The 27,112-nt window shown below is 33.6% G+C and overlaps 1 protein-coding gene and 1 pseudogene across 2 annotated transcripts in view; one reads left to right on the forward strand and one right to left on the reverse strand.

The window, feature by feature from the left end:
• The window catches only part of LOC148952914 (uncharacterized), a 383,133-nt pseudogene that overhangs the window by 258,833 nt on the left and 97,188 nt on the right, over window positions 1–27,112 (reverse strand). The gene's annotated exons all lie outside the window — the stretch shown is intronic.
• The window catches only part of LOC148952916 (uncharacterized), an 87,778-nt gene that overhangs the window by 33,437 nt on the left and 27,229 nt on the right, over window positions 1–27,112 (forward strand). Inside the window, exon 6 of the mRNA XM_089088172.1 lies at window positions 26,451–26,672. Within this exon, the coding sequence (XP_088944298.1) occupies window positions 26,451–26,672 (222 nt within the window). The remainder of the gene's footprint in view (window positions 1–26,450; window positions 26,673–27,112) is intronic.

Raw genomic sequence — 27,112 nt, forward strand, 5'->3', positions numbered from 1 at the left:
GTTCTGGGGGAGTGTCCTCCACAAAAAGATATATTCTATCTGGAAATCAACTACGCTGAACAAAATGGCTATCTCAAAATTTTGTTGGTATGTGTTTGGGGAAATGAGGGGTGGGGGGGGGGGCTAATTGCACTACAATCACTCGACTATTAAAAATGGCACTAACCCTTTAATTTCACATCGAATGAGACTTTTTTGAAGTTTCTACGACAACGCCTTCTATAAAAATCTTATAGGCCCCAGGTCATAACTTAAAACCCTTGCCCTGAGGGTTGTGGGGGAGTGTCTTCCTCTAAAATATGTTTTCTCTCTGGAAATCAACTACGCTGAACAAAATGGTTATCTGAAAATTTTGATTGGATGTGTTTGGGGAAATGATTGGCCTGGGAGGGGCTAGTTGCACTCCAATCACTTTCGACTATTGAAAAGGGCACTAGCCCTTTAATTTCCAATCGAATGAGCCTGTTTTTAAGTTTCTACGACAACGCCTTCTATAAAAAACCTTATATGCCCCCAGGGCATATCTTAAAACCCTTGCCCTGAAGGTTCTGGTGTCCTCCTCAAAAACATATTTTCTATCTGAAAATCAACAACGCTGAACAACATGGCTATCTCAAAATTTTGATTGGATGTGTTTTTGGAAATGATGGGTGTGGGGGGGGGCTAATGGCACTCCAATCACTCGACTATTAAAAGGGGCACTAGCCCTTTAATTTCCAATCGAATGAGCCTGTTTTGAAGTTTCTACGACAACGCCTTCTATATAAGCTCCCAGGGTATAACTTAAAACCCTTGCCCTGAGTGTTGTAGGGGAGTATCCTCCTCAAAAATATATTTTCTATTTGGAAATCAACTACACTGAACAAAATGGCTATCTCTAAATATTGATTGGATGTGTTTGGGGGAATGATGGGCGTGGGGGGGGGGCTAGTTGGCCTCCAATCATTTTTGACTATTAAAAAGGGCACTAGCCCTTTAATTACCAATCGAATGAGCCTGTTTTGAAGTTTCTATGACAACACCCTCTATAAAAAACTTATATGCCCCCAGGGCATAACTTAAAACCCTGGCCCTGAGGGTTTTGGTGGATTGTCTTCATCAAAAACATTTTTTCTATGTGAAAATGAACTACGCTGAACCAAAGGGCTATCACAAAATTTTGATTGGATGTGTTTGGGGGAATGATGGGCGTGGGGGGGGGGGCTAGTCGCCCTCCAATCATTTTTGACTATTAAAAATGGGCACTATCCCTTTGAATTTCCAATCGAATGAGCCTTTTTTGAAGTTTCTACGACAACGCCTTCTATAAAATCCTTATATGTCCCCAGGGCATATCTTAAAACCCTTGCCCTGAAGGTTCTGGGGGAGTGTCCTCCTCAAAAACATATTTTCTATTTGGAAATCAACTACGCTGAACAAAATGGCTATCTGAAAATTTTGATTTTATGTGTTTGGGGAAATGATGGGCGGGGGGGGGGGGGGCGAGTTAAACTCCAATCACTTTCGACTATTAAAAAGGGCACTAGCTCTTTAATTTCCAATCGAATGAGCCTGTTTTGAAGTTTTTACGACAACGCCTTCTATTAAAACCTTATATGCCCCCAGGCCATAACTTAAAACCCTTGTCCTGAGGGTTTTGGGGGAGTATCCTCCTCAAAAATATATTTTCTATCTGGAAATCAACTACGCTGAACAAAATGGCTATCTCAAAATTTTGATTGGATGGGTTTGGGGGAATGATGGGCGTGGGGGGGGGTAGGGGGCTAGTTGCCCTCCAATCATTTTTGAATATTAAAAAGGGCACTAGAACTCTGGATTCCAATCGAATGAGCCCCCTTAGAAGTTTCTACGACGATCCCCTTCCATATGAAGTGCCTCTTGGAAAAAAAGACGACCTTTTTCAGAGGCAACGCTGTAGCGTTGCCTATAGTAAAGGCCATACGGCTCCAATGTTTTATTATTATTATTATTTTTTTCTCCCAGAGGCACTTCATACGGAAGGGGTAGTCGTAGAAACTTCAAAGGGGCCTCATTCGATTGGAAATTGACAGTTCTAGTTCCCTTTTTAATATTCGAAAAGGATTGGTGGGCAACTATTTCCCCCTCCCCCACGCCCATCAGTCCCCCAAAAACATCAAATCAAAATTGTGAGATAGCCAGTTTGTTCAGCGTAGTTCATTTACACATAGAAAATATATTTTTTAGGAGAATACTTCCCCACAAGCCTCAGGGCAAGGGTTTTAAGCTATGCCTTGGCGGCATATAAGGTTTTTATAGAAGGTTTTGTCTTAGAAACTTCAAAAAAGGCTAATTCGATTGGAAATTCAAAAAGCTAGTGCCCTTTTTAATAGTCGAAGGTGATTGGACGGCAACTAGCCCCCCCCCCCCTCCACGCCCATTATTCCCCCAAACACATCCAATCAAAATTTTGAGATAGCCATTTTGTTCAGCTTAGTTGATTTCCAGATAGAAAATATATTTTTGGGGAGGAAAGTCCCCCACAACCATCAGGGCAAGGGTTTTAAGTTTTGCCATGGGGGCATATAAGGTTTTTATAGAAGGCGTTGTCGTAGAAACTTCAAAACAGGCTCATTCGATTGGAAATTAAAGGGCTAGTGCCCTTTTTAATAGTTGAAAGTGATTGGAGTGCAACTAGCCACCCCCCCCCCCCCACGCCCATCATTTCCCCAAACACATCCAATCAAAATTTTGAGATAGCCATTTTGTTCAGCGTAGTTGATTTCCAGATAGAAAATATATTTTTGAGCAGGATACTCCCCCACAACCCATAGGGCAAGGGTTTTAAGTTATGCTCTGGGGGCATTTAAGGTTTTTATAGAAGGCGTTGTCGTAAAAACTTCAAAACAGGCTCATTTGGTTCGAAATTAAAGAGCTAGTGCCCTTTTTAATAGTCGCAAGTGATTGGAGTGTAACTAGCCCCCCTTCCCCCCACGCCCATCATTTCCTCAAACACATCTAATAAAAATTTTTAGATAGCCATTTTGTTCAGCGTAGTTGATTTCCAGATAGAAAATATATTTTTGAGGAGGACACTCCCCCACAACCCTCAGGGCAAGGGTTTTAAGCTATGCCCTGGGGGCATAAGGTTTTTATAGAAGGTATTGTCGTAGAAACTTCAAAACGGGCTCATTCGATTGGAAATCAAAGGGCTAGTGCCCTTTTTAATAGTCAAAAATGATTGGAGGCCAACTAGCCCCCCCCCCCACGCCCATCAATCCCCCAAACACATCCAATCAAAATTTTGAGATAGCCATTTTGTTCAGCGTAGTTGATTTCCAGATAGAAAAAATGTTTTTGAGGAGGATACTCCCCCAAAACCCTCAGGGAAAGAGTTTTTAAGTTATGCCCTGGGGGCATAAGAAGGCGTTGTCGTAGAAACTTCAAAACACGCTCATTCGATTGGAAATTCAAAGCGCTAGTACCCTTTTTAATAATCGAAAGTGATTTAAGTGTAACTAGCCCCCTCCCCCCCACGCCCAACATTTACCCAAAAACATCCAATCAAAATTTTCAGACATCTATGTTGTTCAGCGTAGTTGATTTCCAGAGAGAAAACATATTTTTGAGGAGGACACTCCCCCACAGCCTTGAGGGCAAGGGTTTTAAGTTATGCCCTGGAGGCATATAAGATTTTTATAGACGGTGTTGTCGTATAACCTTCAAAACAGGCTCATTCGATGTGAAATTAAAGGGCTCGTGCCCCTATTAATAGTCGAGTGATTGGAGTGCAATTAGCCCCCCCCCCACGCCCATCATTTCCCCAAACACATCCAATAAAAATTTCGAGATATCAATTTCGTTCAGCGTAGTTGATTTCCAGATAGAAAATACGTTTTTGAGGAGGACATTCTTCCAGAGCCCTCAGGGCAAGGGTTGAAAATTATTCCCTGGGGGCATATAAGGTTTTTATAGAAGACGTTGTCGTAGAAACTTCAAAAAAGGCTCATTCGATTGAAAATTCAAAGAGATAGTGCCCTTTTTAATTGTCGAAAGTGGTTGGAGGGTAACTAGCTCCCCCTCCCCCCCCCCCCCCCCATCATTCCCCCAAACACATCCAATCAAAATTTTGAGATAGCCATTTTGTTCAGCGTAGTTGATTTTCAGATAGAAAACATGTTTTGGAGGAGGACAATCCCCCACAACCCTCAGGGCCAGGGTTTTAAGTTATGCCCTGGGGGCAAATAAGGTTTTTATTGAAGGCGTTGTCATAGAAACTTCAAAACAGGCTCATTTGATTGGGAATTCAAAGGGATAGTGCCCTTTTTAATAGTCAAAAGTGATTGGAGGGCAACTAACCCCCCTCCCTATGCCCATCATTCCCCCAAACACATCCAATAAAAATTTTGAGATAGTCATTTATGTTCAGCGTAGTTGATTTCTAGTTTGAAAATATATTTTTGAGGAGGACACTCCCCCACAACCCTCAGGGCAAGGGTTTTAAGTTATGCCCTGGGGGCATATAAGGTTTTTATAGAAGGCGTTTTCGTAGAAACTTCAAAACAGAATCATTCGATTGGTAATTAAAGGGCTAGTGCCCTTTTTAATAGTCGAAAGTGATTGGAGGGCAACTAGCCCCCCCACGCCCATCATTTCCCCAAACACATCCAATCAAACTTTTGAGATAGCCATTTTGTTCAGTGCAGTTGATTTCCAGATAAAAATATGTTTTTGAGGGGGACACTCCCCCACAACCCTCAGGGCAAGAGTCTTAAGTTATGCCCTTGGGAAATATAAGGTATTTATAGAAGGTGTTGTAGTAGAAACTTCAAAACAGGCACATTCAATTGGAAATGCAAAGGGCTAGTGCCATTTTTAATAGTCGAAAGTGTTTGGTGGGCAACTAGCCCCCCCCCCCCCACACGCCCATCAGTTCCCCAAACACATCCAATCAAATTTTTCAGATAACCATTTTGTTCAGCGTTGTTGATTTCTACATAGAAATCATGTTTTTGAGGAGGACAATCCCCCACAACCATCAGGGCAAGGGTTTTAAGTTATGCCCTGGGGGCATATAAGGTTTTTATTGAAGGCGTTGTCATAGAAACTTCAAGAAAGGCTCATTCCATTGGAAATTCAAAGAGATAGTGCCCTTTTTAATAGTCAAAAGTGTTTGGAGGGCAACTAGCCCCCCCCCCCCCTACGCCCATCATTCCCCCAAACACATCCAATCAAAATTTTGAGATAGCCATTTTTGTTCAGCGTAGTTGATTTTCAGATTGAAAATATATTTTTGAGGAGAACACTCCCCCACAGCCCTCAGGGCAAGGGTTTTAAGCTATGCCCTGGGGGCATAAGGTTTTTATAGAAGGTATTGTCGTAGAAACTTCAAAACAGGCTCATTCGATTGGAAATTAAAGGGCTAGTGCCCTTTTTAATAGTCAAAAATGATTGGAGGGCAACTCGCCCCCCCCTCCACGCCCATCCTTCCTCCAAACACATCCAATCAAAATTATTCTATAGCCATTTTTTTAAGCGTAGTTGATTTCCAAATAGAAAATATATTTTTGAGGAGGATACTCCCCCACACCACTCAGGGCAAGGGTTTTAAGTTATGCCCTCGGGGCATATATAGAAGGCGTTGTCGTAGAAACTTCAAAACACGCTCATTCGATTGGAAATTAAAGGGCTAGTGCCCTTTTTAATAATCGAAAGGGATTTAAGTGTAACTAGCCCCCTCCCCCCCCCGCCCATCAGTTCCCCCAACACATCCAATCAAAATTTTTAGATAGCCATTTTGTTCAATGTAGTTGATTTCCAGATAGAAAACATATTTTTGAGGAGGACACTCCCCCACAACCCTCAGGGCAAGGGTTTTAAGTTATGCCCTGGGGCATATAAGATTTTTATAGAAGGAGTTGTCGTAGAAACTTCAAAACAGGCTCATTCGATTGGAAATTAAAGGGCTAGTGCCCTTTTTAATAGTCGAAAGTGACTGGAGTGCAACTAGCCCCCCCCCCCCACGCCCATCAGTTCCCCGAACAGATCCCATTAAAATTTTGAGATAGCCATTTTGTTCAGCGTAGTTGATTTCCAGATAGAAAATATGATTTTGAGGAGGACACTCCCCCAGAACTTTCAGGGCAAGGGTTTTAAGATATGGCCTGGGGACATATAAGGTTTTTATAGAAGGCGTTGTCGTAGAAACTTCAAAAAAGGCTCATTCGATTGGAAATTCAAAGGGATAATGCCCTTTTTAATAGTCGAAAGTGATTGGAGGGCAACTAGCCCCCACCCCCCCTCCCCACGCCCATCATTCCCCCAAACACATCCAATCAAAATTTTGAGATAGTCATTTTGTTCAGCGTAGTTGATTTTCAGATAGAAAACATGTTTTGGAGGAGGACAATCCCCCACAACCCTCAGGGCAAGGGTTTTAAGTTATGCCCCGGGGGCAAATAAGGTTTTTATTGAAGGCGTTGTCATAGAAACTTCAAAACAGGCTCATTTGATTGGAAATTCAAAGGGATAGTGCCCTTTTTAATAGTCAAAAGTGATTGGAGGTCAACTAACCCCCCTCCCTACGCCCATCATTCCCCCAAACACATCCAATAAAAATTTTGAGATAGTCATTTATGTTCAGCGTAGTTGATTTCTAGTTTGAAAATATATTTTTGAGGAGGACACTCCCCCACAACCCTCATGGCAAGGGTTTTAAGTTATGCCCTGGGGGCATATACGGTTTTTATAGAAGGTGTTGTCGTAGAAACTTCAAAAAAGGCTCATTCGATTGGAAATTAAAGGGCTATTGCCCTTTTTAATAGACGAAAGTGATTAGAGGGCAACTAGCCCCCCCAACGCCCATTATTCCCCCAAACCCATCCAATCAAAATTTTGAGATAGCCATTTTGTTCAGTGTAGTTGATTACCAGATAGAAAATATGTTTTTGAGGAGGACACTCCCCCCACAACCCTCAGGGCAAGAGTTTTAAGTTATGCCCTCGGGGCATATAAGGTATTTATAGAAGGTGTTGTCGTAGAAACTTCAAAACTGGCTCATTCAATTGTAAATTCAAAGGGCTAGTGCCCTTTTTAATAGATAAAAGTGAATTGAGGGAAACTAGCCCCCCCCCCACACGCCCCTCAGTACCCCAAACACATCGAATAAAAATTTATAGATAGACATTTTGTACAGCGTAGTTGATTCTCAGATATAAAACATGTTTTTGAGGAGGATAATCCCCCACAACCCTCATGGAAGTGGTTTTACTTTATATCATGAGGGCATATAAGTATTTTATAGAAGTCATTGTCATATAAACTTCAAGAAAAGCTCAGTCCATTGTAAATTCAAAGGGTTAGTGCCCTTTTTAATAGTAGAAAGTTATTGGTGGGGAACTAGCCCCCCCCCCCCCTATGCCCATTATTTTCCCAAACACATCCAATCAAAATGTTTAGAAACCCATTTTAGTTCAGCGTAGTTGATTTCCAGATTGAAAATATATTTTTGAGGAGGACACTCCCCCACAACCCTCAGGGCAAGGGTTTTAAGTTATGCCCTGGGGGCATTTAAGGTTTTATAGAAGGCGTTGTCGTAGAAATTTCAAAACAGGCTCATTCGATTGGAAGTTAAAGGGCTAGTGCCCTTTTTAATAGTCGAAAGTGATTGGAGGGCAACTAGCCCCCCCTCACGCCAATCATTTCCCCAAACACATCCAATCAAACTTTTGAGATAGCCATTTTTTTCAGAGTAGTTGATTTCCAGATAGAAAATATGTTTTTGAGGAGGACACTCCTCCACAACCCTCAGGGCAAGAGTTTTAAGTTATGCCATGGTGCATATAAGGTTTTTATAGAAGGCGTTGTAGTAGAAACTTCAAAACAGGCAAATTCAATTGGAATTTCAAAGGGCTAGTGCCCTTTTTAATAGTCGAAAGTGATTGGGGGGCAACTAGCCCCCCCCCACTACGCCCATCATTCCCCCAAACACATTCAATCAAAATTTTGAGATAGCCATTTTGTTCAGCGTAGTTGATTTCCAGATAGAAAATATGATTTTGAGGAGGAAAATCCCCCACAACCATCAGGGCAAGGGTTTTAAGTTATGCCCTAGGGGCATATAAGGCTTTTTATTTAAGGCGGTGTCGTAGAAACTTCAAAAAAGGCTCATTCGATTGGAAATTCTAAAGGCTAGTGCCCTTCTAAATAGTCGAAAGTGATTTGAGGGCAACTAACTCCTCTTTCACGCCCACCTTTTCCCCAAACGCATCCAATAAAAATTTTAAGACAGCCATTTTATTAAACGTAGTTTTAAGTTCTGGAAATTAGGTCTTTGAGGATTACAACTCCCCCAAAGCCCTCAGTGCAAGGGTTGTAATTTAAGGATTCTCCGAATCCTTCATATTATATCTTATGGAAGGGATGCTCGTATAAACTATAAAGAGGGCTCATATGATTGAAAATTGAAAGTTCTTGTTCACTTTTTCAGAGTCAAAACAGATTGAAGGGCAACAAGTCCCTCTCCCTCCTTCACGCCCTAAATGCATAAGATATAAATTTTTAGACAGACATTTTGTTAAAATGGTTCAAAAATCTGATAACAAAAATCTCCGGTGTAGACAAAGCCCACCAGGGCCTGGGGGTAGGCGTTGTATGTAGTGCCCTGGGGCATAACTTGTTAAGAGGGGTTTATAACTTATAGGAAGGGGTTTTGTATGGGAAGAACTCATAGGAAATCTATTATAATTATCCAACTATAAGGTTAAAATACATACTCTGTGATAGCTGCAAAATTGCTTTGGCACACAAATTCCTATTAAGGTCAATTCCAAACAGTCGTGATCCCTTTGTGTCATCAAGTGAAATGGTCTAAACCCCCTTATTGGAGCTATTTTTTCAATCCAGTCATTGTTGTCAATCACTGTCCACCAGTTATGCAAGCTGTCTATTGTTCATATATAAGGTTTTTATCAAAGAGGTAATCGTATAGACTTTGAAAAAAGCCTCATTCGATTTAAATTGAAAGTTTTAGTTCCACGTTTTTTAGTAAAGAATAATCGTAGAGTATGCAGCCCCCCCAAGGCCATAAAAGCTTGATAATGCTTTAACTCAAAAAAAAACAAGAAATCATTAAAAGAAAACTTTACTAAAAATAATTTTTTCAAATAAAATTAAACGAAATTTTAAACTTAAGCTCAGGAGATACAAATACCTGTTATTATTCAAACTCAAAACGACCATAAATTACTATTAAAGAATAAATGAAACCCAAAACAAACAAAAATTAAATAACTAATCATAGCAAAAAACATACAACAAGTAATGATATAAATGACTAAATAGATCTTAAAGCCAATAATGCTTAGATTGAATATGAAAATCAAGCTTAAAACGAAAACAAATATTTTGCTATTAAAGTATAAATGAAACTTAAAACGAACAGAAATTAAATAACAATCAATGCGAATAAACATACAATATATGTTAATGTAAATGAATAAATAAATCTTAAAACGAGTGAAACTTAAATTGAATATGCAAGTAGTAAGCGCCCAATTAGTTTCAACCATACACGCAAACCTACGCCTGAGGCATAGATATGTGTGTAGGTTTTCAAGTAATTGGGTTACCAGGGTCATTTGCCTATTACAATGACCTTCCGTTTTTTCTGGTAGGTAATTCTAATCTAGAGGTCAATACATCTTTCAAAGAGGAACGAGTACGCAATACCGGTCCTTGTGTGATTGATTTTTTGGACAATTGCCTTTAGTCAAGAATAGTTTGTTAGGAGCGTGTCATTGCTAAAGCTAACTCTCATTGGAAAAAAGGGGTATAAAGCTTTTTTGTTTTTGATAAGAATTGCACAATGAATGTGTCGTTTGACGTGGGCATTTTTTATGAGCCAATCAGAGGTTGTTCAATATACGATAACTTGATTTGTGGTTGGGATTTGAATAAAAGAAATGGTCATGTTATTTGCTTGCGTGTATAGGAATTCCCATGTTATTTGCTTGCAGGTATAGATATTCCCTTGTTATTTGCTTGCATGTATAGGAATTCCTATGTTATTTGCTTGCTTGTATAGGATGTCCCATTTTATTTGCTTGCATGTATAGGAATTCCCATGTTATTTGCTTGCGTGTATATGAATTCCCATGTTATTTGCTTGCATGAATAGGAATTCCAATGTTATTTGATTGCGTGTATAGGAATTCCTATGTTATTTGCTTGCATGTATAGGAATTCCAATGTTATTTGCTTGCTTGTATAGGAATTCTCATGTTATGTGCTTGCGTGTATAGGAATTCCCATGTTATTTGCTTGCATGTATAGGAATTCCCAAAGTTATTTGCTTGCGTGTATAGGGCTTTCCTGGGTGTTTGCTTGCATGTATAAGAAGCCCCATGTTATTTGCTGTTTAGTCAATTGATTTGTGTTTTTACAACCAATCATGTTACACTCCCCACGGTATTTTAAAATATTTTTTGTAATAAAATGATACCCGAATCCACTCCCCCGTATTTGGCTCCACTTAAAGTGATTCCAGGTCTGAATCTGCTAGCACCAACCCAGGTTCCAGTCCCAATCCCAGTTTCAGTGATTCTGGTCCTCTTAGTTTCGGTTGCGCCACTTCTGCTCCCTGATACCACCGTTCCGATTCCACCAAACAAGTTCCAATTTACATCAGGTCCAGAATTTATTATGCAGCTGTCCTCGTAGCAATCTATGGCTGGTCATTGACAGTACATAGTTTATTATAGTTGGGGGGTCATTTTGAAATGGTTTTATAGATGTACCCCTGTAAAATTAAAACTTAAAACATAGAGATAGTACATTCTAAACAGAAGGCACCCCCCTCTCTGTATTTTAGATGACACATAATTTTTAACATCATTCCTTACTTTTAGCAAAATATTTGATCTCTTTCAATATCTTTTCATCTGTATTTTTTTATTTTCTTGATTTGAATATTTTAATCGACAAGTATTTTTTACTCTGTTAGAACTATTTCGGATTTGTGATAAGTATTTTTGTATTTTTTAAGAATAATTTATTGTTTTGTAAGAAATATTTTGGATTTCTTAGAAATTTTTTAATTTTTTAAGAATTATTTCGGTTTCGTAAAAACAATTTAGATTTTGTTTGAACTTTTTATATTCTGTAAGAACTATTTTTGATGTTGTTAGAAATCTTTTTGTTTTGCAACAAGTATTTTGAATTTTGCAACAACTATTTTTTATTCTGTTAGTACTATTTTGGATTTGTCTAAAATATTGTTGTATTTTGTAAGAATAATTTTTGTTTTTTTTTAAGAACTATTTTCGGGTTTTGTTAGAACCTTTTGTATTCTGTAAGAACTACTTTCGGTGTTGTTAGAATTTTCGTGCTTTGTGACAAGTATTTCATATTTTGCAGAAGCTATTCTTAATTCTATTAGGACTATTTTGGATTTGTGTAAAGGATTTTTTCTATTTTTAAGAATAGTCTTTGTTGTGTAAGAACTATTTTCGATTTTCCTACAACTTTTTGTATTTCGCAAGAATTGTTTCTGCTTTGTAAGAATTATTTTTGGAGCATGTTTGAATTTTGTATGCTATAATAACTACAGGGTGTCTAAAAAAAAATGTACTCACACTTAGAATAACGAGAAATCCTTTGTTTATGAATATACAGCAAAATGGAATAGCTTTAAATATAGAAGACACATATGATTAGGAATCATGTTCATTAAGACGTGATTTATTAATGTGATTAAGGACGCTGTTCAAGCGTCTGCACTGGAACTGTCACTTTCCAACACCAATTCATGCCCTAAACAAAGACGTTCCTGACCGGCGAGTTGAATTCTGTGAATGGTACCTGGCAAAATGTGCAGGGTTTCCACACAAAATTGTTTGGAGCGATGAGGCAACCTTTAAATTAAATGGCACCATTAATCGCCATAATTGCACGTACTGGGCTCCTGCAAATCCTCATGTAACACTTAAACACCATTTCTACTTGCCAGGAGTAACAGTGTGGTGTGGGATATCTGCACTGGGCATCATAGGGCCATTTTTTATTAATGGAGCGGTTACTGATGAGAGCTACCTTAACTTGCTTCAGGAGTTTGTTGGTCCACAAATTCCTGAGATGTCTGGTGATAACGGCGAAATTTACTTTCAGCAAGATGGTGGACCTCACGCCCTTGGACTTCTTTCTGTGAGGATATCTCAAAGACGAAGTTTATCGCACCAAACCAAGAACAAATGAAGCTTTGAAAATGGAAATTGACAATGTCGCGATATTCCTAATGACCTGTTTCGTGATGTTTGCGAATCCCTTGGTGCACCTTATCTGTATTGTCCGGACAATAATTGCCCTCAATTCGAACATTTGCGAACATTATTCCTTAATCACATTTGTCTTCTATATTCGAAGCTATTTCATTTCACTGTATGTTAATAAATAAAGAATTTCACGTTATTCTAAGTATGAGTACATTTTTTTAAGGCACCCTGTTCTGGGACGTTGTTAGAAATTTAGTGTCTTGGAGCAAGTATTTGGTATTTTGGACCAAGTATTTTTTATTCTGTTAAAACTATTGTGGATTTGTGTAAAGTATTTTTTGTATTTACTATGAATAATTTTTGTTTTGTAAGAACTATTTTGGATTTCTTAGAACTTTTTATATTTTTTAAGAATTATTTCTGTTTCGTAAGAACAATTTAGATTTCATTTAAACGTATTATATTCTGTAAGAACTATATTTCATGTTGTTATAAATCATTTTGTTTTGTAACAAGTATTTTGAATTTTGCAACAACTATTTTTTATTCTGTTATTACTATTTTGGGTTTGTCAAAAAAAATTTTGTATTTCGTAAGAATGATTTTTGTTTCGTAAGAACTATTTTTGGATTTTGTTTGAACTTTTTGTATTCTGTAAGAACTACTTTCGGTTTTGTTAGAATTTTCGTACTTTGTAACAAGTATTTCATATTTTGCAGAAGCTATTTTTAATTCTGTTAGAAGCATTTTTGATTTGTGTAAATGATTTTTTCTATTTTCAAGAATAGTTTTTGTTGTTTAAGAACTATTTTCGACTTTCTTACAACTTTTTGTATTTTGCAAGAATTTTTTCTGCTTTTTAAGAATTATTTTTGGAATAAGTTTGAATTTTTGTATACTATAAAAACTATTTGGGATGTTGTTAGAAATTTAGCGTCTTGAAGCAAGTATTTGGTATTTTGAACCAAGTATTTTTTATTCTGTAAGAACTATATTAATGTTGTTAGAATTTTTGTGTTGTGTCACAAAACAAAATATATTGTTTTGCAGCAACTAGTATTTTGTATTTTGCAGTAGCTCTTTTTTTTATTCTATTAGAACTATATTTGATTTATTTTGAACTTTATGTTTTATGTTAGAAATACTTTGCTTGTGATTAGAATTTTTTGTATTTTGTAACAAGTATTTTGTATTTTAAGGCCAAAAACTTTTATTCTCTTAAAGCTATTTGGGATTTGTGTAAAGTGTTTTTGTATTTTTTAAGAATAATTGTTGTTTTTTAAAAACCGTTTTTGAATTTTGTTTGAACTTTTTGTATTCTGTAAGAATTATTTTCGATGTCGTTATAATTTTCGCGTTTTGTGACAAGTGTTTCATATTTTGCAGTAGCTATTTTTTATTGTGTTAGAACTTTTAATAATTTTAGTTGTTTAAGAACTATTTTGGATTTTCTTACAACTTTTTCGTATTTTGCAAGAATTGTTTCTGTTTTGTAAGAATTATTTTTGGAATATTTTTGAATTTTTGTATGCTATAGGAACTATTTGGGATGTTGTTAGAAATTTAATGTTTTGAAGCAAGTATTTTGTACTTTGCACCAAGTATTTTTATTATGTTAGAAATATTTTGGATTTGTGTTAACTGTTTTTAATTTTTTAAGAATAATTTATTGTTTTGTAATAAATAATTTGGTTTTCTTAGAACTTTTTATATTTTTTAAGAATTATTTCCGTTTCGTAAGAACAATTTAGATTTTGTTTGAACTTTTTATATTCTGTAAGAACTATTTTTGATGTTGTTAGAAATCTTGTTGTTTTGTAACAAGTATTTCGAATTTTGCAACAACTAATTTTTATTCTGTTAGTACTATTTTGGATTTGTCTATAATATTTTTGTATTTTGTAAGAATAATTTTTGTTTTTAAGAATTATTGTCGGATTTTGTTTGAACTTTTTGTATCCTGTAATAAATACTTTCTGTGCTGTTAGAATTTCCATGCTTTGTGACGCGTATTTCATATTTTGCAGAAGATATTCTTAACTCTGTTAGAACTATTTTGGATTTGTGTAAAGGACTTTTTCTATTTTTAAGAATAGTTTTTGTTGTTTAAGAACAATTTTTGATTTTCTTACAACTTTTTGTATTTTGCAAGAATTGTTTCTGCTTTGTAAGAATTATTTTTGGAATATATTTGAATTTTTTGTATGCTATATTAACTATTTGGGATGTTGTTAGAAATTTAGTGTCTTGAATTTGGTATTCAAATCCAAGCAAGTATTTGGTATTTTGCACCAAGTATTTTTTTATTCTGTTAGAACTATTGTGGATTTGTGTAAAGTATTTTTGTATTTACTACGAATAATTTTTGTTTTGTTTTGGTATTTTGCACCAAGTATTTTATATTCTGTTAGAACTATTGTGGATTTGTGTAAAGTATTTTTGTATTTATTACGAATAATTTTTGTTTTGTAAGAACTATTTTGGATTTCTTAAAACTTTTTGTATTTTTTAAGAATTATTTCTGTTTTGTAAGAACTGCTTTGGATTTTGTTTGAACTTTTATATTCTGTAAGAACTATTTTTAATGTTGTTAGAAATCTTTTGGTTTTGTAACAAGTATATTGTATTTTGCAGAAGCTATTTTTTATTCTGTTAGAACTATTTTGGATTTGTGTAAAGTATTTTTGTATTTTGTAAGAACGATTCACGGATTTTTCTGAACTTTTTGTATTCTTTAAGAACTGTTTTAGATGTTTTTAGAATTTTTGCTATTTTTGAAAAGCATTTTATATTTTGTAGTAACTATTTTTTATTCTGCTAGTACTATTTTGGATTCGTTTAAAATTTTTTTTCTATTTTGTAAGAATAATTTTTGTTTTGTAAGAACTATTTTGGATTTTTTAGAACTTCTTGTATTTTGTAAGAATTATTTATGTTCAGTAAAAATTATTTTTAGAATATGTTTGAACTTTTGTATTTAATTAGAACTATTTGGTATGTTGTTAGAATTTTCATATTTTGAAGCAAGTGTTTTGTATTATGTAGCAAATGTTTTTTAATCTGTTAGAACTATTTCGGATTTGTGTAAAGTATATTTCGTACTTTGTAATAATAACTTTGGTATTGCAAGAACTATTTTGGATTTTTTTTAACTTTTGTGTTTTTTTTTAAATTATTTCTGATTTAAAAAACCAATTGAGATTTTTTTTTTTTAAATCAAATTAAAATTCGATCGTTAAAAATGAAAAAATTTTTTTAATTTTCAAAATAGTCCTAGCATCAAAATAATGTGAGTTTCTTTTATATCGTTTCTTTTTTGTTGTTTTGCTGAGGACGGCCCTTAGATATAGGGTCGAAATATTCATTTAAAATTGCATTCCACTGTCTTATAAAATTTTCCCTGTTTTTCTACTTATTGTTTATGATGGAAAGGTAGTGTGGTCTTCGTCACCAGTACAGATACTTCATTCAAGAAACGTGATTAAACACGTTTTGAAACTACATGCTATTTGTATGCCTTTCCTTGGCACCTTTCCCAACCAGTGCGAATCCCCGCTCGTTTGGAAAGGTGCCAAGGAAAGGCATACAAATAGCATGTAGTTTCAAAACGTGTTTAATCACGTTTCTTGAATGAAGTATCTGTACTGGTGACGAAGACCACACTATCTTTCCATCATAAACAATAAGTAGAACAACAGGGAAAATTTTATAAGACAGTGGAATGCAATTTTAAATGAATATTTCGACCCTATATCTAAGGGCCGTCCTCAGCAAAACAACGAAAAAGAAAAAATATAAAATAAACTCACATTATTTTGATAATAGTACTATTTTTAAAATTAACAAACTTTTTTAATTAATAGAGATAGAATTTCAAATTGAGTTAAAAAAAAAAATCTAAATTTTTTTGTTAAATAAGAAATAATTTAAAAAAAAACACGAAAGTTAAAAAAAATACAAAAGAGTTATTTAAATAACAAAGTTATTCTTAGAAAGTACAAAAATACTTTACACAAATCCGAAATAGTTCTAACAGATTAAAAAACATTTTCTACATAATACAAAACACTTGCTTCAAAATATGAAAATTCTAACAACATCCCAAATAGTTCTAATTGAATACAAAAGTTCAAACATATTCTAAAAATAATTTTTACTGAACATAAATAATTCTTACAAAATACAAGAAGTTCTAAAAAATCCAAAATAGTTCTTACAAAACAAAAATTATTCTTACAAAATATAAAAAAAATTTTAAACGAATCCAAAATAGTACTAGCAGAATAAAAAATAGTTACTACAAAATATAAAATGCTATTCAAAAATATGAAAAATTCTAAAAACATCGAAAACAGTTCTTACAGAATACAAAAAGTTCAGAAAAATCCGGGAATAGTTCTTACAAAATACAAAAATACTTTAGACAAATCCAAAATAGTTCTAACAGAATAAAAAATAGTTCTTGCAAAATACAAAATACTTGTCACAAAACCAAAAGATTTCTAACAACATTAAAAATAGTTCTTACAGAATATAAAAGTTCAAACAAAATCCAAAGCAGTTCTTACAAAACAGAAATAATTCTTAAAAAATACAAAAAGTTTTAAGAAATCCAAAATAGTTCTTACAAAACAAAAATTATTCGTAATAAATACAAAAATACTTTACACAAATCCACAATAGTTCTAACAGAATATAAAATACTTGGTGCAAAATACCAAAACAAAACAAAAATTATTCGTAGTAAATACAAAAATACTTTACACAAATCCACAATAGTTCTAACAGAATAAAAAAATACTTGTTGTAAAATACCAAATACTTGCTTGGATTTGAATACCAAATTCAAGACACTAAATTTCTAACAACATCCCAAATAGTTATTATAGCATATAAAAAATTCAAACATATTCCAAAAATAATTCTTACAAAGCAGAAACAATTCTTGCAAAATACAAAAAGTTGTAAGAAAATCAAAAATAGTCCGTAAACAACAAAAACTATTCTTAAAAATAGAAAAATCCTTTACACAAATCCAAAATAGTTCTAACAGAGTTAAGAATATCTTCTGAAAAATATGAAATATGTGTCACAAAGCATGGAAATTCTAACAACACCTAAAGTAGTTCTTACAGTATACAAAAATTTCAAACAACATCCAAATATAATTCTTAAAAACAAAAATTATTCTCACAAAATACAAGAATATTATAGACAAATCCGCACTAATACTAACAGACTAAAAAATAGTTGTTGCAAAATTCGAAATACTTGTTACAAAACAAAAAAGATTTCTAACAACATCAAAAATAATTCTTACAGAATATAAAAAGTTCAAACAAAATCTAAATTGTTCTTACGAAACAGAAATAATTCTTAAAAATATAAAAAGTTGTAAGAAATCCAAATTATTTCTTACAAAACAATAAATTATTCTAAAAAAACAAAAAATAGTTAACACAAATCCAAAATAGTTCTAACAGAATAAAAATACTTGGAGCAAAGTACAAAATACTTGCTTCAAAACATTAAATTTCTAACAACATCCCCAATAGTTCCTATAGCATACAAAAATTAAAAGATAGTCCAAAAATAATTCTTAAAAAACAGAAACATTTCTTGCAAAATACGTAAAAGTTGTAAGAAAATCCAAAATATTTCTTAAACAAATAAAATTATTAAAATTTCTAACACAATAAAATATAGCTACTTAAAAAAATGAAACACTTGTCACAAAACGCGAAAATTATAATTAAATATAAAAGAATTCTTAAAGAATACAAAAAGTTCAAACAAAATTCAAAACTGGTTTTTAAAAAACTACAATTATTCTTAAAAAATACAAAAACACTTTACACAAATCCTAAATAGCTTTATGAGAATAAAAGTCTTTGGTGGTAAAATACAAAATACTTTTTAAAAAATACAAAAAATTATAACCACAAGAAAAGTATTTCTCACATAAAAAATAAATTTAAAAATAAATAAAATATATCTCTAATAGAATAAAAAAAATATCTACTGCAAAATACAAAATACTAGTTGCTGCAAAACAAAATATTTTGTTTTGTGACACAACACCAAAATTCCAACAACATTAATATAGTTCTTACAGAATAAAAAATACTTGGTTCAAAATACAAAATACTTGCTTCAAGACGCTAAATTTCTAACAACATCCCAAATAGTTTTTATAGTATACAAAAATTTCAAACTTATTCCAAAAATAATTCTTACAAAGCAGAAAAAATTCTTGCAAAATACAAAAAGTTGTAAGAAAGTCGAAAATAGTTCTTAAACAACAAAAACTATTCTTGAAAATAGAAAAATCCTTTACACAAATCAAAAATGTTTCTAACAGAATTAAAAATAGCTTCTGCAAAATATGAAATACTTTTCACAAAGTACGAAAATTCTAACAACACTGAAAGTAGTTCTTACAGAATACAAAAAGTTCAAAAAAAATCCAAAAATAGTCCTTAAAAAACAAAAATTATTCTTACGAAATACAAAAATTGTTTAGACAAATCCAAAATAGAACTAACAGAATAAAAAATAGTTGTTGCAAAATTCGAAATACTTGTTACAAAACAAAAAGATTTCTAACAACATCAAAAATAGTTCTTACAGAATATAAAAAGTTCAAATGAAATCTAAATTGTTCTTACGAAACAGAAATAATTCTTAAAAAATATAAAAATTTTTAAGAAATCCAAAATATTTCTTACAAAACAAAAATTATTCATAGTAAATACAAAAAATACTTTACACAAATCCATAATAGTTCTAACAGAATAAAAAATACTTGGTAAAAAATACAAAATACTTGCTCCAAGACACTAAATGTCTAACAACGTCCCAGAACAGGGTGTCTCAAAAAATGTACTCATACTTAGAATAACGAGAAATCCTTTATTTATTAACATACAGTGAAATGAAATAGCTTCGAAGATAGAAGACAAATGTGATTAAGGAATTATGTTCGCAAATGTTCGAATTGATGGCCATTATTGTCCAGACAGTACAGATACGGTGCACCAAGGGATTCGCAAACATCACGAAACAGGTCATTAGGAATATCGCAACATTGTCTTTCAATTTCCATTTTCAAAGCTTCATTTTTTCTTGGTTTGGTGCGATAAACTTCGTCTTTGAGATATACTCACAGAAAGAAGTCCAAGGGCGTGAGGTCCACCATCTTGCTGAAAGTAAATTTCGCCGTCATCACCAGACATTTCAGGAATTTGTGGACCAACAAACTCCTGAAGCAAGTTAAGGTAGCTCTCATCAGTAACCGCTCCATTAATAAAAAATGGCCCTATGAGGCCCAGTGCAGATATCCCACACCACACTGTTACTCCTGGCAAGTTGAAATGGCGTTTAAGTGTTACATGAGGATTTGCAGGAGCCCAGTACGTGCAATTATGGCGATTAATGGTGCCATTTAATTTAAAGGTTGCCTCATCGCTCCAAACAATTTTGTGTGGAAACCCTGCAAATTTCGCCGGGTACCATTCACAGAATTCAGCTCACCGGTCAGGATCGTCTTCGTTTAGGGCAGGAATTGGTGTTGGAATGTGACAGTTCCAGTGCAGACGCTTGAACAGCGTCCTTAATCACATTAATGAATCACGTCTTAATGAACATGATTCCTAATCATATTTGTCTTCTATATTCGAAGCTATTCCATTTTGCTGTATATTCATAAACAAAGGATTTCTCGTTATTCTAAGTGTGAGTAAATTTTTTTTTAGACACCCTGTAGTTATTATAGCATACAAAAATTCAAACATATTCAAAAAATAATTCTTACAAAGCAGAAACAATTCTTGCGAAATACAAAAAGTTGTAAGAAAATCAAAAATAGTTCTTAAACAACAAAGACTATTCTTCAAAATAGAAAAAATCCTTTACATAAATCCAAAATAGTTCTAATAGAATTAAGAACAGCTTCTGCAAAATATGAAATACTTGTCACAAAGCACGAAAATTCTAACAACACCGAAAGTAGTTCTTACAGAATACAAAAGGTTCTAACAAAACCCGAAAATAGTTCTTAAAAAAAAACAAAAATTGTTCTTACTAAATACAACAATACTTTAGACAAATCCAAAATAGTACTAGCAGAATAAAAAATAGTTGTTGCAAAATTCGAAATACATGTTGCAAAACAAAAAGATTTCTAACAACATCAAAAATAGTTCTTACAGAATATAAAAAGTTCAAACAAAATCTAAATTTTTCTTACGAAACCGAAATAATTCTTAAAAAATTAAAAAATTTCTAAAAAATCCAAAAAATTTCTTACAAAACAATCAATTATTCTTAAAAAATACAAAAATACTTACCACAAATCCAAAATAGTTCTAACAGAGTAAAAAATACTTGTCGATTAAAATATTCAAATCAAGAAAATATAAAATTAAAGAAGAAAAGATATTGAAATAGATCAAATATTTTGCTAAAACTAAGGAGTGATGTTAAAACTTAACTGTCATCTAAAATGCAAAGAGGGGGTTGCCCTCTTTTTAGAAGGTAATCTCTGTATGTTTTAAAAGTTTTAATTTTACAGGGGAAATATATAAAACCATTTCAAAATGACCCCCCAACTATAATAAAATAGGTACTGTCAATGACCAGCCATAGATTGCTACGAGGACAGCTGCATAATAAATTCTGGAACTGATGTAAATTGGAACTGGTTTGGTGAAATCGGAACGGTGGTATCAGGGAGCAGAAGTGGCGCAACCGAAACTAAGAGGACCAGAATCACTGAAACTGGGATTGGGACTGGAACCTGGGTTGGTGCCAGCAGATTCAGAACTGGAATCACTTTAAGTGGAACCAAAAGCGGGGGAGTGGATTCGGGTATCATTTTATTACAAAAAATATTTTAAAATACCGTGGGGAGTGTAACATGATTGGTTGTAAAAACACAAAGCAATGGACTTAACAGCAAATAACATGGGGATTCCTATACACGCAAGCAAATAACAAGGGAATTACTATACAAGCAAGCAAATAACATGGGAATTCCTATAAATGCAATCAAATAACATGGGAATTACTATAAATGCAAGCAAATAACATGGGAATTCCTATACACGCAAGCAAATAACATGGGAATTCCTAAACATGCAAGCAAATAACATAGGAATTCCTATACATTCAAATAAATAACATGGGAATTCCTATACATGCAAGCAAATAACAAGGGAATTCCTATGCATGCATGCAAATAACATTGGAATTCCTATACATGCAAGCAAATCGCTTGGGAATTCCTATACATGCAAGAAAATAACCAGGGAATTCCTATACATGCAAGTACATAACATTGGAATTCCTATACATGCAATCAAATAACAAGGGAATATCTATAACAGCACGCAAATAACCTGGGAATTCCTATACACGCAAGCAAATAACATAACTATTTCTTTTATTCAAATCCCAACCACAAATCAAGTTATCGTATATTGAACAACCTCTGATTGACTCATAAAAAATGCCCACGTCAAACGATACATTCATTGTGCAATTCTTATCAAAAACAAAAAAGCTTTATACCCCTTTTTTCCAATGAGAGTTAGCTTTAGCAATGACACGCTCCTAACAAACTATTCTTGACTAAAGGTAATTGTCCAAAAAATCAATCACACTAGGACCGGTATTGCGTACTCGTTCCTCTTTGAAAGATATATTGACCTCTAGATTAGAATTACCTACCAGAAAAACCGGAAGGTCATTGTAATAGGCAAATGACCCTGGTAACCCAATTACTTGAAAACTACACACATATCTATGCCTCAGGCGTAGGTTTGCGTGTATGGTTGAAAGTAATTGGGCGCTTACTACTTATGCAAATCCAGTTTGAATCGAATAAAAATAACTACAAACAAGAGTTTGGGTATCGTCTCACTGCAGAAGCCTAAAACCTACTGCGTCATTGGCGCTTTACTGAAAACGAATTATATTACAAATGTGTTCTTTTGTACTTAATATTGAAAATAAATATTAGAATTACAGTAAAATTTTGAACTGATGAGCTTTTAGCAATTAATATCATTATGCATCAAATATTCAGTTTAATTTATTAGTTCTTTTCAAGATTGGTCAAGACAAATATAGTTTCACTACAAGCAAAATTTGGATACTGCTTCACTGAAATTTTGCTTCACTGAAAACGAATTACTCGTATATTACAAATTTATTATTTTCCAGTTCTTAGAGCATTGAAAATGAAAATAAAAATTACAGTGAAAAAAAAACTTGAACGGATGGATCTGTCAACAATTAATATCATTATATATCTAATATTCAATTTGATTTTCTTTATAATCTCCAAGACTGTTTAAGACTCGTATAGTATTGCCAATTTTTTGTAACTAATCGTGTTAGTTTGTTATGAAAGAATTTTAGGGCTTCCAGGCAGTTCAATTTAAGCGAAAAACTGCACCTCATGCTTTGTGGAACATGCATTTTCTTGCATGAAACACCAAAATATAATAAAATGTCAAGTTTCGGAGTGTTCCACCACTCGCAAGCAAGTGTCATTGGTATTTTTGAATCCCAATGGTCAATTTAGGGGGTGGAGGGTAGGCTAATTCTCGTAGCAGCCCCGTCGTGGTATTGTTCACATTTTCAACACCTGGCGTCCGGACTATCATATAATCTACCAAGCATACAACTACCCCAAATCAGTATCAATAAATAAATGAAACCCAAAACGAACAAAAATTAAAATAAATATTAGAGTCAAACTCGAAACGAGCATAAATTATTTTGAGTAGGGTTCAAAACCCCTATGCTTTCTAAAAGCCAGAATATAATTTGTACTTTACTGAAAAAAAATTCAAATGAGTTTACTGAAAAAAAATGTGATTGTCAATTTAATATACATATGCTGATATTTATTCCCTAAAATCTTAATTAATTTTTGATTTCTTAAAGTTACAAAAGTGAAATATTTCTAAGAATTGTTTTCAGTAAAGCGCCAATGACGCAGTAGGTTTTAGGCTTCTGCAGTGATACGATACCCAAACTCTTTTTTGTAGTTATTTTTATTCGATTCAAACTGGATTTGCATATTCAATTTAAGTTTCACTCGTTTTAAGATTTATTTATTCATTTACAATAATATATAATGTATGTTCGTTCGCATTGATTGTTATTTAATTTCTGTTCGTTTTAAGTTTCATTTATACTTTAATAGCAAACTATTTTTTTCCGTTTTAAGCTTGATTTTCATATTCAATTTAAGCATTATTGGCTTTAAGATCTATTTATTCATTTATATTATTAAGTACCATAGGGTACCTTTTGGAGTGGAAAAGCTGGGAAATTTTATAAGGCTATTATTATAACCTACATCGTCAAAAATCCTTAATTGAAGGTGTATAGTGCTTTTTATGTATTCTGCCCTTTCCATTCCCTTCCCTCTCCAGGTTTTTTGAAAAAATGCCTAATAAAAAAATTCTAATTTGCTTATTGTTATGACAATAATCGACATTTTATTTGAATATTCTTCAAAGATGCTGGTGACAACACACTCCTTGAACTTTTTACTTATGTGACAAAATTACACATATCTTTTGGGAAAGTTTGAGGAGATTAGTAATTAAAGCATAAATTTTATTCGGTATATTAACAAATAACCATATTTGCCTCTGTAGTCTCATCACCTAAATTAAACGAAGATTTTTTTATAATCTACTGCACATGTTTAAAAAATTAAAACGAGCCAAAATTAGCTTAAAAAAATTCTTGCGGAAATACTGGGAAAACTTGAAGCTTTAAACAGACAAAAATTATCGTTTCGCAGATTACGCAAAATGCATATACAAAACTAGTATAACTATCATGAGCATAAGCTAAAATTGACAAAACTGGCTTAAATAAACGAGAATTATAATTATATACTAAAAATTGTCATAGCACGGACAGTGAAAGACTAACATACATAACATGCTATTGTTTTTTGGTCGGTTTTATGTTTTCGCTAAATCGCGGGGTTTTAGAATTCTACAGAAAATGGGAAATATAGCTCACATCTTTCAATATTACTTTGTGGGATACTGTAATATAACTTTCACACCATTTTAAGCACTTTTCGCGGACACCTAACGACTCCATCCGACTCATTAGAGTTTGAATTGTATTGTATAGATTTTGAATCAATTGTATCAAATGCTTTGCGAATATCTATATCAATTCAATTCAATGGGTTTATTTACAAAGACAAAAAGTAAATTGCACATAATACAAAATACTCAGTCCATTTCTGGTGGCCGATGAACCACAATCAATATCATTTCAACATAAAACGCAGATTGGTCACCGCTCTTACTCTCAAACAAAACATTACCTCTCATTAATAAAAAAAAAAAAATAACCATTACCTTCCTGCTCCTTTCCCCAGGGGAAGCCACCCCATCATAAATAATAAAAAAAAATCATACTTTAGTTATTTATATTGTAATCTTAAATGTTTTATTTATCATACTTTATATCATTTATCACACTCTACTTTAACTTTTATCTTGCAGTGCCAATAAATGATTTTTTACTCTTTTTTTAATGACGCAAGGGAGCTCCTGCCTCTCAGTTCTTCTGGGATCAGATTCCACACCTTTGCGCATATTATGCTTTGAGCAAAATCTGATCGTACAGTCGAGGTGAAAGATATGTGCAGGTTTGATGACGATCGATTAGGCAAATTATGATGGTAAGAGATACACCGGAATGTTTTAATGAAATTGGCAGCTCACCTTCTATAAACTTAAACTCAAAGGTAAAGCATTACAGTTTATGCAGCGACTCTAATAATAAGTACTCTTAGTTTTTTTCAATGAAAATGAGACATTTTGTATGAATAGAGTTCAGTTTTCGCAGATGAGACTTAGAAGTTGACTACCAGATCATTGCACAATACTGTAAATGGTACTTTCTGAGGGCGTTGTACAGTTTTTTTTTTCGGCAAGCTGTGCTTCAGTTTTTTTTATTATTCCGGGATAAGATTCCGGGATAGCTTCAGCTCTACTGCTTGGATGTGATACATGCACAACAGGTTCTCATCAAAGAGGATTCCCAGGTATTTCGTGAAGCGCTTTAAATATAGGCAAAGGTGTCTCACCTCTGTCCATACCACTCTTGATTGATTCCATAAGTTGTTGGAAAGAATTCATCTTTGAGTGGCCATCGCGAATTCCAAATTGGGTTTCACTCAGCAAACCATTAACCTGTAGGAAACTATATACACGTTTATGAACAACTTTTTTTTTTTCATTTCCTTTTTGGGCCACCTTTATGAAGTAGTATCACTTAAATCTAGGAATAAGTCAGCTGGAATCAAACCCGATCCGCCCGGCTCATGTAGCCAATCCACAAGTTTGATTGTAGCCATTTCGGTTGATAGTCTTTTCCCGAAACTAAATTGAGTGTTTAAAATAATCTTATTTTTTCTGGGTAATCAACTAGCCTAAATCCAATTACCTTTTCATATAATTTAGAGAAAAAAAGGAGAATAGAAATGGACTTTTTATTTGAGAGGGCATCTCTCTTACCTCCTTTTTGTTATAGCACTATCTGAGGAAAATAATTAAAAATATAAAAGATACAGTATCTGCTATCCCTCCATCCCTCCTTTAAAGACAACAGTTTATCCTTCTGTCCTTTAAGTCTGACAATTAGCGAAACTTTTCTTTTAAAGGGCTCGAAAAAACTATATAATATTTATCCTCTTATTAACTGATGGGTTGGCAGGGCTGTAGACAACAACCTGAAGCTATTATCTTATAAAACTAATCCAAATGAATTGACACTCAGTGAAAACAATTTAATTCAGTGAAAATGTATCTTACTTTTGAAGACGGCGTCTCATTAAACTCTAAATGTAAACCTTCTCGAAGATTTGGTTTAAACGAGCTCTCTCCTGTGCTTTTGGTCAAAACAGAGAGTACTTGCAAATAAGAATGTTTTCAGTAGTCAATCTAAATTTCTTAATAGATGACACATTCTGATCCGAATATTTAAATGTGTTGGAAATACTAGTTGTGTTTATCCTTCTTGAGTTCTTGACTCTCGGCTCAACAATGATTTCACCTCAACAATGCTCTCCATTGTCTGTTTATTTTCCATGTTTTCAAAGAAGAAAGAAAGAAAGAAAAGCTCGTGTCACACTTGAAAACTTTTAACTAAGCACCATCTGTTTTATGATTACAGGTATAGGAGTAGATGTACTGCCATCTGTCAAAACGCAAAATACGGAGGTTTCTTTTGCATCTGTGAATATGGATACTGCAAAACTTTCTCCTGTTTCCAATCAACTTATACTGGATAATCAGGAGCAAGCTAATCGAGGAAAACCAGATCTCAGACGAAAGAAGAATAGCATCGTCTATCATGAACTCTCCGATTCCGAAGTAAACGATATCAGTGACGAAGGTAAGACGTTCATTTTAAAACGAATGAGTAGAGAGGAGAGGCAGGGATCCGTTTTCCCGTAGAGTCTGTTCCCAAGGACTTCTTTCTCAAGATATACGGGTTGCAGCGGTAGCTTACTTAAACCTTAAATCTTGAATCCACTTAAATCTTGATGAATGACGTCATAATCGTAGGTAGTATTCATATATGAAGTAATGATTGAATGCAATATTTATACGTAAGACATACATAATGGTTCGATATAGTTCATTGTAAATTGGGACTATATAAGTTTCAAGGGATATAGCTGAAACCTTGTAAAGAAAACGCCACAGCGCATAGTGACTAAAAAATAAGATAATGCAAACATCTTCTGAAATGTTGCTTATCTGGGGTATGGTGCTATACTGAGGATCGTGTCTTACTACTACAACTAAGAAAAAGCCCTAGGCATTTTCCTG

This window comes from Artemia sp. Qi Xiang Cuo, chromosome 4, assembly GCF_049724085.1.
Source record: "Artemia sp. Qi Xiang Cuo chromosome 4, ASM4972408v1, whole genome shotgun sequence".
Lineage (NCBI taxonomy): Eukaryota > Metazoa > Arthropoda > Branchiopoda > Anostraca > Artemiidae > Artemia > Artemia sp. Qi Xiang Cuo.